The 13,510-nt window shown below is 31.8% G+C and overlaps 1 protein-coding gene across 1 annotated transcript in view; it reads left to right on the top strand.

Moving 5' to 3' along the window:
• The window catches only part of LOC143222849 (protein-L-isoaspartate(D-aspartate) O-methyltransferase-like), a 30,566-nt gene extending 19,968 nt beyond the window's left edge, over positions 1–10,598 (top strand). Inside the window, 4 exon segments of the mRNA XM_076449927.1 lie at positions 5,151–5,180; positions 5,183–5,235; positions 7,186–7,358; positions 10,126–10,598. Of these exon segments, the coding sequence (XP_076306042.1) occupies positions 5,151–5,180; positions 5,183–5,235; positions 7,186–7,358; positions 10,126–10,147 (278 nt within the window). The 3' untranslated portion in view covers positions 10,148–10,598.
• Positions 10,599–13,510: the final 2,912 nt, after the last annotated feature.

The raw sequence follows: 13,510 nt of genomic DNA, 5'->3' as shown, positions 1-13,510 counted from the left end.
GCTGATATCCGGAGCATCGCTGATACTCTAGGTGAAAACTTTTGCCGGGTATCTAGCACTTCTGCTTGACCACCTTCTTGGCCATCATGACTCAGGCAGAGAGTTCACCTCTTTCCTTTTGAACTGACTGTCTTTATGACTATCATCATCCCTTTACACTGGTGGAACTGAAACTGGCTCTGGATCAGTCTGGCAGTACATATGTTGGACCAGATGATGTACACTATGACATGCTGTGCCATCTATCTCCTGCTTATCTTGATATTCCTCTGATTGTTTTAAACTGGATCTGGCAGGAGAATGTTTTTTCTAATGCCTGGTGCCAGGCTATTATCTTACCTTTCTCTAAGCTTGGGAAAGATCCCAAGATTCCTTCAAACTACTGTTCAATTGCTTTGACAAGTTGTCTCTGTAAGACCTTAGAGAGGATGGTTAATGCTCGTGTTGTTTGGTTCCTCGAATCAAACAACCTCCTCTTGCCCATGACGACAGCACTCCACTATAGACCACCTGAATCGACTTGAAACGTCAATCAGAGAATCCTTTCTCAATTGACAACATTTTGTATCAATATTTTTTGACATTGAGAAGGCTTGTGACACAACATGGAGGTATGGCATTTTGTGAGACCTTCATATATATGGGCTATGTGGCCATTTACCCATTTTATTAAAAAATTTTTTAATGGACAGGAAATTCCAAGTTGGTGTCAGTTCGACACTTTTCCATACTTTTCTACAGGAACTTGGAGTCCCTCAGGTCTGTGTTTTGATTGTCATACTTTTCAGTATAAAGATAACTGCCATCACTGAACAACTCCCTCTCACTGTTGCAAACGGGCTCTATATCGAAGACTTTCACATCTAATGTTAGTTGTCGAACGTGAGATATATTGAGCGGCAACTACAAACTGCCCTCAATCATGTACTGAAGTGGACTCTGGCAAATATCTTTAATTTCTTATTTTCTAAAACCGTTTGCATACACTTTTGCTGCCAACAGGGTATTCGCTCTGATCCTGAACTTTGTATCAGTGAAGTTGTGCTGCCTGTAGTCCCTGAGACCAAGTTCTTGGGGCTTATTTTTGACTGTAAGCTGACCTTTATACCAAACTTAAAGCAGCTACAGGTCAAATACACAAGAACACTGAACATCATCCGTGTCCTCTCTACCACCAGTTGGGGAGCGGATCGATGTTCTATGTTGAAGATATATCGTGCTCTTAATCGATCGAAATTCAACTATAGATCACTGGTCTATGGCTTTGCCAGACCCTTGGCCTTAAAGATACTGGACCCCATTCATCATCAAGGACTTTGACTCTGCACTGGGGCTTTCCGCACCTCCCCAGTTCAGAGATTATACATAGAATCTCATGAACCTTCTTTGCACCTTTGCCGTTTGCAACTGTCTTTACTATATTCTTCAAAACTTCATTCCTTACCAAAGCATCCCACCTGGGGTTGTTTTTCTTCCTTGGTGGGTCATACTTTTTCAGAACTGACAATATGCCATTGCTCCTTTTAGTCTTTGCATCCAGGTGCAATTGGATGAATTGGGTCTGTTGTTGGAAAACATTGCAATATCCACTGGTCAGCCCATCCAATCATGGCTTATTTCAGTCCCCAAATGTGACCTTTCTTTAAGTCATCTGAGAAAAGCAGATACTTCTGATTAGAAGTACCATCTTTTATTTACTGAACATCATTCGAACAATCTTTCCATTCCAATATATATGGATGGTACCAATCAAATGACTCTGTGGGCTCTGCCATGGTTTGTTGCAGTTCGGTGGTTGCACGCAGAATCTTTTCTACTGCTTCTGTGTTCACTGCTGAACTGCATGCCATTTCTCTTGCCCTGTATCATATTGAAGCTAAGTAGTACTCCAACTGCACTATTTTACTGACTCGCTTAGTTCTCTACTGGCCCTGGAATTGCTTCACGTTGGTTCACACCTTGTTCTCACTGATATTCAAAACCGACTGGCCCATTTGTCATTAACATCTACTTCTATCCAGTTTTTCTGGATTCCAGGCCGTGTTGGTATTTCGCGTGAACGAGCTTGCAGACACGGCAGTTAAATCTATCTGCTCTGGCACCATCACCACTGTGCCTATTTCATACATGGACTATGGTTGTGTATTCAAGGCTCAGCTCAATGCCAGCTGGCAGTCGACTTGGAGTGAGCAACACGAAAACAAGCTTTTCCAAATAAAACTGTATATTGAACTTTGGCCAGCTTGTTTCTGTAAGGATTGGAAGGAGGAAGTTGTTCTAACTAGACTACCCATTGGTCAGAGTTTTTTAACTCATTGTTTTCTTTTATCTGAAACTGATGCACCAGTGTGTAGTCTATGTAATACTCAGATTACTATAAGCCACATTTTACTTTCTTGCCATCTTTACGACTCAACGATGGCACTATTTTAAACATGTTCTGTACCAAGGTTTGTCCGTAACTTCAGACAATGTTATTGGTGATGGTGACACTGTTTACCGTGATAAAGTTTAGTTTTTTAAAGGCCATTAATCTTTTTAATGTCATTTAAGTGTTTTAAATTTATACATTAAACCGTTTTTAATTGTGGTTCCCTTTTAAGAATCACAGTATCTCTAGTTCGATTTGAAATTAGAAAATGGTCGTAACATTAAATAACTTGACACCAGAACTGGAAAGGCCAACTGTAGGTGACTGTAGTTGCTGTTTGATCTACCCTTTATTATCCTGATGAGTTATTATTACACTTTTGCTGCATGTCTTTTAAAACTTTTACTTTACTTTTTGACAATGGCCTTATGATGACACATAACCTGGAACCAGGACTGGAAAGGCTAACTTCAGGTAACTGACGGTGGTTCTTGTACTTACCTGTTAGTCTTCCTGACAGGTTATGATAATTACCATTATGCTACAGAAAGTTCTTTACAACTTATCTTACTGTAGTTTCTCTCTAAACATTGTAGACTGGATGTCAACATTTGGTTTTATGCTATTTATTTTTTTAAGTGCTGTTCTGTTTTACCTTCATTTCCTTTTATGAATTTTACTACATTTACTTTATTTTTACCTTTTTATCGGATGTTTGGTATAGATAACCTAGCTGCTTTGTGCCATAAAACACTAAATCAACCATCCAACCAACCAGCACATTGACAAGCTTTGTTAAATTTTAATTACTTTTATTGCATAATTAAAAAAAACTCATATTACAAAAGTTATAGGTTTTTTGTGCATTATTTTATTAAATAACAAATTATTTGTTGCAGTAGTACCACTATTATAAAAAAATTTTTTTAAAAAAATTTCATTGGCAATTGGCAACAAAAAAGACCCTTCTAAGAACTAACTTTTTTCATTTGTATTTATTTTTTATGATAAATGTAAGTAAAATGTAAAAATTAGAAAGTTGATTGGTGAGATAAGGTTAGATTATGTAATTTTTTTAAACAAGATATGTTCACAAACAGTTCACGAGTACGCAGGGTGTTACATAATTTTATAGGGTAACATGAACTACATGTTCACTGAGTGATTTACAACCTGTGTGGTACATAATTAGTTTAGTTAGACACAATTCAATAAAAACAATAAACTTAAATATAAATAGATTTATACTGTTATGAGGTTTTAAGTTTTTTTTCAGATGAAGACAAGTATTTTTAATCTTCACATGAAAATCACTATGCATGGAGCAGTCAATATTCTGATACCATATAATTAAGGACAAAGTTTCAGTAAAAATACTTAAAATTCTGATATTTCTTAGCTATAAAAGACTTAAAGGTTACTGAAAGCTTGACAAATTCCATTAATCAAGTACTTTCAGGTTCATGGTAAGTAACCAAACCACCATGATTAAACAATATACGAATATGTGATGGTAGGGTTAATAATTTTCTTTCTCAAGTAATTTATTTTGCCATTCTTTTGAGAGTGTTTTTGAACTGAGAAAAAAATCATCTTCCAACTTAAACTGTATTCTGACTGGCAGGAGTCTTTCATATTTCACTTTATATACATTGGCTCATCCACTTTTGCCAAATTTTTAATCCTGAAACTTTACATACCATAACTTTTAAAATAGAAAGTGTATATTTACAAACTTTAGCAAGTTTTTGGTAATAAGTACAACTCTTTTTGTACACAGAAATCATATATATTAATTATTTTCACTGAAGATTTATCTGTTAATTTTTGTACTTGGAGTCTGACTATTCTGAGTGCAAAGTTATTTTCATCTTAAGGTTAAAGAAACTCTTTTCATCTTTTAACTTTCAGATTTCATTTACATAATTTTTAGAATCTATAAAATAAATACCTAAAGTTGTTTTTAGTAAATCTTTATATTTTGTCTGTTATTGTTTCTAACCTAACACTACATCATTTGACTGATCTAACCACTATAAAAAAGTGAAAAATAAATATAATCTTTTTTCTTTCTTTTTAGAATGATTGTATATTTTTACAGAGAGTTGTGCAATGTTTAGTCTCACAGCTAAACCTAATACAATTCAAATTTCCCAGCCATTTAGATTTATTATTTTACTACCACTTAGATAGCAATAAAATGCACTCTTGTGGTGGGGAAGTTTTGTGTAAAGTAGCCTGTTATTTGGACCCAAAATACTGAGCTCAGTGCTTGAAGTATTGTGATAAAAAAGCTACAGCTAGGAAGATAATTAACTGTGGTAGAAATCATTTAGTTGTTTTGCATGAATACAAAGTAAAACAAATTATGAACTAGTGAAATCCTATGGTTTTCACTTATAACCACTTCACTCTTAATATAGGTATATGGATCAATAGCTATCTAAAACTGATAAGCAAATTTTTAAAGTTGGAAATAGTGGTGGTATGCATTCAGAAATGTAAAAAAAAAAAAAAAATTGAAATTACCTGACAATGTATCAAGTAGTTAAACTTATCTTGCACCATAAATGCTGGTGTTGAATTTCATGTTTTAGTAACTTTTTCTAATAGCAGGCTTCACAAAGTAGGAGTAATGGTTTTGTTAGGTTCTTTGCTATGTAGGCTTTGCAAAAATATTCTAGTGAATTAAGAATAACATCTTTATATTTAAATAATTGAGCTTACTGATGTGGATCCATATGCTGAATGTGATAAGATTCAACTGAATATTCTACAGTTGGTGATGGAAGAAGAGGCTATGCAAGTGAAGCCCCTATGATGCAATCCATGTTGGTGCTGCTGCAGCTCAGCTACCAAATGATGTAAGATAATTTAATATGAACTTTTGTTTGTCTATAGTTGACTTTTTTTAATGTTGTATGTATATATGAATGCATACACATACAGAATTAACATTTTCTGTAGAAAACAATCCATATGCTGTACTTGGGTTACCAACCATGTTTATTTCATAACAGTTCATTAGACAAAAAATATAAATACAACATTTCATAACACTTGAAATTTCTTAAGTTGCTAATCTCATGATATAGATAAGTTCTGTATTAACTGTATTGCCACCAGCATACTTTACTGCACATGTCATGAGGTTTTAGTGACTTTTTTATTTACAATTATACCAATTAGTATAAGATAAAATTATAGCTAATAATCCATACTTTAATAATGTATAAGTTTTAAGTTCTTAATTTTATAAGGTAGTATTTAAAAACCCCTTATTTCCTATACTGCAAGAAATTTGACATTTTCTCTGTTGAATTCACCTCCTCTCCAATAATTGTTAAATTTAACATAAATTACTCATTATAAGGTCTCTATTGTTTAGACAAACTGTAATTTTTATAGCCTTCAATGTTTGTTTGGTTACAGAGCCATGAAATAGTAAATCAGACCCGTCTTGTAACACCCTCCCATTGAGGATTTCTCATTTATTCTTAACACTATATTGTGTGTAACTGATAGAAAGCCAAGGTTTGCATTAACTAAATGATGTATTATGTTGTTTTCCTAAAAGAGAATTGTGATTTTTCTCTTAGTACAAGTTTCATTCCCACAGGAAAGGTAATGACTAGATTGGATGAATTTGTAACAGTTTTTGTCATGTAGTTAGAAATCTTCCTTCTCACAAAGTGGCATCATCAGTGTCATAGAATATGATGCAATTCAAGTAAAAATTATTGATAAAGTTAAAAAGGCTGGATTGCACACTTTTCTTACTGATGGTGTCTTCTCAAAATTTAGAACATTTACCAATATTTCCCACTTCATAGTTGACAACTGTGAAGTTAAGGAAAAATTTATTGGCTTTAAGTTACATAGGATCAGAAAAATGTATATTGTATGTGCAAATACAGAAATATTGACTGATGTTGGATTATCTCTAAATGAATTACATGATCAAGGATACAATGAAGCATCCACCATAGCTGGGAAAAGACCCATAGCATTAACATACTGACTTTGCACAATATGGTTGGCTTTTGATTTTGAAAATAACCACCCCTTCAAAATTTCTATGTATGGTCCTGTGAGACCAACTAAACTTCATCTTTTATCTTCATTAAAATTTGAGTGAAGATACTTTTTAGAAAATAACAATGGTATTTACATTGCAGTTTAAATGAAATTATTGATTTTATATCTGGGTGGACAACCAACTTGGCATTATTAGATAGAAGCTTTTTTAATTCTTTGGAGTTATATGTATTGTGAAAAACAAAGGTTATTGGAAGCCTGTTAAGTTGAATGCTTTCTGACATAGTCAGAATTTTTTGTTTGGACTACATATCAAATTCCTCCAAATGTAATTAATTATTCATTGTTTATTTGACAAAGCAGGGAATTATGCTGAAAGTGAAATTTCTTATAAATAATGTTTTCATAAAATGTTAATTATTGTAAGTGTTAAAATAGTGAATTACAATTTTCCTAAGGTATGTTTTCATTTCATGTTAGTAAGAACTTGTATTATGAATAAACTCTTAAAAAGTATGAATACATAGTAGTAGTTGCTCATTTCTATGGTGTATAAAAGTGAAGCCTCAGTTTTTGCAACATGTTCACTGTTCCATAACTTGTAGTTACATTTAGGAAATAGTTTTCTAGGTTTGGAACACTTTTCATTAACACTAATACAGTTATTCATTTAAACTAAACTGGACCTTTGTGTGAAGTAATTTCTGTATGCAGCATATCTGTTTATTTTTAATTCATCACACAATTACAATTTTTATTTTTTATATTTGATCCAGCTTATTGCTCAGCTTAAACCTGGTGGGCGACTGATTGTACCAGTAGGGAAAGAGGGACATAACCAACTATTAGAACAAATAGATAAACTTCCAAGTGGGGAGATTAAGAAGACAACTCTGATGGGTGTAATCTATGTACCTTTAACAGATAAAGAATCACAGTGGCCTGGCAGGTAAAGTAAGTTTCAAAGTTTTGTCCTGAGTACACTTTTGTTTCCAGGATGTTTCATTTTGTACATTTGATTAAATTTATATACTTGAAATGAAATTGGGGAAGTTAAACATAAATTATAGTAATATTTCTGTGTGGTCCAAGGAGTTACAAACTTGCTTGTATAAATAATAATAATGAGAATAAAAAAAATAATGACTCAATATTTATTGAATGTTCTCAGTGCTGAAGATGTCACTGTGACTGGTCTTGTTGTCTTCGTGACTCCCAGGCTGTTATTCCATTGTGAAACATTTAGTAATATATTTCATTCACCTTTAACAAATTTTCCTGCACTAGTGAAGTTTAGAGCTATTTATTTATGTGATATATGTGAGTGATCCTTGAATTGGAAAAAAAATGTAATATGTTATTTAAAGCTGATTGATATCCTTTCTAAATCCAAACATGACTTCAAAATGTTTTTCTAGTTGAACAGTCTATTTAATGTTCAGATCGTGCAATAATTATTTGAAATATATGAGGATTTTTACCAAACATTTTAACTTTCCCAGCTTCACTGAAGAATGTGTGTGTATTGGATAAAGGAAAAAGGGTAATAAATACATTGTGAATTTCAGTTGTTTTGTTTGTTATCACAGTTTAGCCTCTTAAGAGATGAAACATAAAAAAAAACTTGAGCACTTTTCAATTTCCTTTTTTAGTTCTAAATATTTCTTTAGTGAAATAATAAACTAGCATTTTCTATATTATTTCAGTTAGATCATAAAACAGTTTAATTTACAACCCTTGGAATGTATCACTAAGATACTGTAGTTTTTTATTGTTTTTTTTCTAATTTGAAGTTTTTATAATTCTCTTGTATTAAACTCCACTAATCAGCGTGTTTTTTCTTTATAGTGACTATAACAGTAGATGTTATTAGCAGTATCCTCACAACTTAAAGTAAAAAGAATGAAAGGAACAAAAATGTACAGTATTTCTTCTTACATTATCATAAATATGAAAACTGTTTCTTATGGTGAAGGTGCTCTCTAATATCAGTGCTAATGTTTAACTTTTATGATTATGCAGTGTTTAGGAACATAGAAAAACATCAGTTGTAAAGGGAAAAATAATTGTACTTTTAGTTTATAAAATATAGTTCCTTTTTTGTAGTTAATCCTCTTGCTACAAGAAGGTCAAAGTATACACTTTACAACTGTTTAGTTACATTCAAATTTAAACTATTTTATTATCATTTTATAAGAAAATGTTTAAAACCACTGTCTCTTCTAATGTGAGATGTATGACACTTGTTATCTATGCATGTCTTTCATCATCTATAATTTATTTACCACCCCTCTGAGAAGTACCAGATTTGACATAAATTACTGATTATAATGTAGATGTTGCTTATGCAAAGTGTAATTGTCACAGCCTTTGACCTTTATTTGTTTATAGAGACACAAACTAGAAAATCAGACCCACTTGCCACACCCACATGTTATATCCTCTCTTTCGCAAATTGCCAGTAGTTCTTGGCATTTTGTTCTGTATTTATAAGCCTAAGCTATTCTAAGCATTTCAATGTATTTTAACACAAAGCTCAATAGAATAACTTGTATTAAGTTTTTACTTTACTAATAATTATTTAAATGGAATTAGAAGACTGTAATGGGTCAGTAGGAAAGGTCAAAAGTAAAATATTGTAAAACAAGCATTTTGTATAAATTACAAATTTATTTTACATTAGTCTAATCAGCTTGTTACATTCATGTTTTCATACTTAATTTATTTTGCATTTCTAAACTTTATATTCAGAAATGCACAACATAAAATATCAAGCCATAAAATAACACCTTTTTACTTCATAAGAAAACTTGAATACAAATTATTGTAATAATCTGTATGTTAAAATCCAGTTGCTTATGATATTAATACCTGTGCTAAAAAACAAACAAAACAAATGTATTCACAAAGTTGCAAAGTTTATATATTTTGAACTTCTGGCTCCCAAATTTTTAATTAGTTTTATTTGTACTTTTAGCAGTTAGCATGGAGATAGTAAAAAATATTTCTCAAAAAAGAAAAATTTTCCATAAGTTTTCTTGGAAGTTACTGAAACAAAAAAAAACTTTTACAAATCCATTTATGTACAATTTGGATACAATATGTAAAATTAAATCAAATGAAATATGTAAATATTTGGACAAAGGTACCATAATATCTAGAATCTTCAAGAACTTGTATTATAGATAAACTGTAAAAAGTATGACAGTCTTAACTTACTGTTAAAAATTAATGAAAGTTTAAAGTATAAATAAATATATTTGCAAATAAGCATCAGTTCCTTTTGAAACCAACCTCCACAGATTAATGTCAATCCCCCTTTTGGGTTGAAGTGTAACAGTTAATTACTACTTTCTTTGTAAATCAAAAAGCATGTAAGAGGGTAATGAATTAGTTCTTCTTAACAGAATTAAACTTCAGTTATAAGTATGAAACCATTTTAACATTTTGTGAGTAATTTTGCATCTTGCCAATGTTTTATGAAATATGCTACTTGCATATCAAAGTACTTAATTTTTTACAGTTATTCACCTGATTAATTTTTTACCAAAATGCAAACTTGTATTTCAAAATGTGTTTGTGTTCATTAGATTTAAGATTGGCTAAGGAGAAAGAAACAAAAGAATTTTAGTGCAGTTATAAACAAATTTTCTTTGCATGCAAAAATGTTACTTTTATTCTTATAACAATTCTTACTTTGTCTTTTTTTTTTTAAGGTACTCAAAATGTGAACTGTAGGATTTCCCAGGTTATCAGCTTATGCCTTATGCACAATTGGAAAGGTAATATTGCTTCTCAGAAAGTTGTGTGATGCATATTTGCCTCACTAGATGTCCTGCTATTTTGTCTTCTGCAAGTCTGCTTTATGCTCAAACATTACACTATTTTTACAAGTCTCCCCTTTCTGGATAGTTAGTTGAAAGCCTTGAGCTATTTAGATACATCATAACAATAAAGTGTTAAGAAAATGTGTGCAGTTTTTTATACTGTAGAGCATAAGGATCTGATACTAACTTATAATTAATGCTACAAAATCTTACTTGAACTTACAGTTAAACTTTCAACTATTTAAACAAACAACTTTTACTGCATCTGCTTCCAGCAAACATCTTATCTATTTTAGAAGAGATTATTTGCAGAGTCAATTCTGTATTACATTGTTTGGAAATAAATTATAATTGATGTGTTACTTGGAATTACTTGTGTTTTTTTACAAGTAACATACAAAAGTAAGTATATTAGATACAACATCAGTGTTTCTTTGTCTAATCTTGTCTTGCTACAAGGCCACAGTCACATTCAATGTGCCCATCATGTTATTAGATGAAGTATCAGTATATCTTAATGGTGATCCTGTGGTACTAATTATATCTTTTAAAAACTGAAAGAATATGTTTTGCTTGAAAGTATGTTTTAAAGTTTCATGACATTGTTTTTACCATAGTTTATCATAATTTTTACATATGATAAACTAAAATCATTGGTTATAATAAATAACAGATAATTGGTATTTTCTATATTCTGGGGTATGACAAGTTAATAACTGTTATAATCATAACTGCACCTCTAAATTTTTTTTTACTGTATCCCAAAAAAATAAGTATCAGGTGGCCTATAATATGATTTGATATGTACATTCCAGTTGTGTATTAAAAAAAATGAAGGTAACATATTTTCAATTAGCACTGTTATTTTCAAGTAAAAAATATTTTTGCACAAGTATTAGATAGACCTCCTGATAACAGCAGGATTAACCAGAAAAGTTGGTAGCAGTCCTGAAATGAAACTTTGATAGAATTTTTTGTGTGTAAAATAAAGATTGGACAAGTTTGATGCAATGAGCACAGTGTTTGTTTTAGTTGAATACAGCTTCATGTCCCTCAAGATAAATCTCTGGTGAACCAGTCATTATCAGAAAATAGATGAAACTGAGAGCAAATAGTTGCTTTAAATTTAAAAGAAATCAGTTTTCCATACAAGGGCAGCACCAAGTGATTTGTTTTTCACAGCATTTAGTAGGTGTAATGTATAGATATCATTCAGTCAGACTCTTATACTTAAGAGAAGTAGACCATGATATCCACTTGGGCAAAGCAGATATTATCTGCTGTAGGAAAAACAAACAAACTAGAAAGAGGTAACTTCATTGGATTTATGGACCATATATTTGTTCATAAAAGTGCATAGACACTAAATGAACAAACATTTAAAGAATTCTGATATTCCAGATAGAAAACATGATATTTCTGCATAACACAGCAGTTTGAGCAATAGCAGTGTGGATATAAAGACTTCCATATTGACTGAGAAACACACTAGGACACCATCAAAGGTATTTAGACATTTCCAAACAGTTAAGAGGAACATGCTGGCCACAGATGTATCAAACACAACTAATTTCAGAATGGTTAATAATCAGTGTGTGTGACTAGCAGGTTGTGGACTATGGGCTAAAAGAAACTGACAGGTCTCAGCTGTAGTACAGACTGTCAGAAATAAACTTCTTTATGCTAGATGACTGCTAAAATGGTTCTTGTAACATATCACCACAGAGCAGCTCACATTTCACATTGTAACCACATACAATAGAAGATGTACACACTTGGAGAGTGTCAGGGACCAGATTCAATTCTTAATTTCATGGAAGTTGTGGTATACTGATTAGGGAAGGGATCAATATTAGTGGTCACACTGCACACTGAACTTTGTGCTATGCTATGCCATGCCATACAATATACATAACGTCTTGCAACTACTAGTGTTGCCATATAGAGGTGCAGTTCATCCGAACTTTCTTCTGATGGATGATAACATACACTCTCACTGTGGTCAAGAATTTGTTTCCTGGAAGGAAAGAGTATAGGAAAGATAGACTTGTAAGTACATTTTTTGGACTTGAATCTGCTGGAAAATGCTTGGTGGCACATGATTCACTTCCAAGCAATGTTGTTAAACTGGAAGCAATTCAGATAGATGAATGAACCACATGACCTCACCAACTCATTTATTTACTTATTTTAAGCTTGTGATATTAATGTACAACCATATTCTGTATTAACAAACAATTTTTTGATCATTCATTTGGCTGCAATGTCTGTAGAACCACATGAACATGTGTGGGAAAAGATTTTAAAAGTAGACATTTGTGTATCATGTACATTACAGATCACTTAAAACTAGTTTTTTTGGGGGTGCCATTTATGCCTTATCATTATCTACAATTTTCAAAACTTGTTACACTTATACAGTTTAAGCAGCATTTTGATATTGAATGTTATACAAAATTAAAAATAGAAAAATATTTAGAAAAAATATAATTAGATCAAAATCTGCACAGAAAGTAGTTTCTATGGTATATTGGGAATGCCACAAATAGAGAAAAACTATTATATTTAGATCATGCTTGATCAGTCTGACTGACAGATGGTGAAATTGCAAGACTTATCAGTTCAGGTTATGTCCATTTGAGATAAAAATATTATGGAGATAGTAGATGGTGAAGCATGTAAATGTTACTGAACAACAACAACAAAATTGATATCAAAGTTACCAAACCAAAATTTGGGTTAAGCTGATAAGAAATTTTTGGTTAAATGGAAAAAAAATTCATGCTAAAAGTCATTTTACATTTATACACAGTGTAAACATTAAGTTCTTATCACTTATTGACAATTGTTTTGTGCTAATATTTTCTAACAATTTAGGGATAACACATACCAGGTAATTATCAATCTGATGTGGACTGATGCACAGATAAAACAATTTGTTCTTGTATTTCAGTTTCAAGTATTGAGAATGTGTCTCGGATATTCTTTAAATGTAGAAGTTCAAATATCCAACAGGAAGAAGCATTCTAATGTGACAAAAGTAAAATAGCAGTCAGGTACAACAGGGTTGGTAAAGCTAAAGAATGGAAAAAGTAAGGTGTTCAACTGAACAGAGAGAAAACTACACAGTGAAGGAAGACACTGCATGAATGAAGTAAATTGCCTTGTGTACAGAGAAGTTTACTACAGTTACAAATATTAAAGAATAATCACAGGAAAAATAGTAATATACAAAAGTTAAAGACATCAATAATTGCAGATTCTTGACAAAATG

This window comes from Tachypleus tridentatus, chromosome 8 (genome assembly GCF_004210375.1).
Source record: "Tachypleus tridentatus isolate NWPU-2018 chromosome 8, ASM421037v1, whole genome shotgun sequence".
Lineage (NCBI taxonomy): Eukaryota > Metazoa > Arthropoda > Merostomata > Xiphosura > Limulidae > Tachypleus > Tachypleus tridentatus.
Note: the sequence above shows the minus strand (reverse complement) of the source record. Positions and strands in the feature narration are given on the sequence as shown.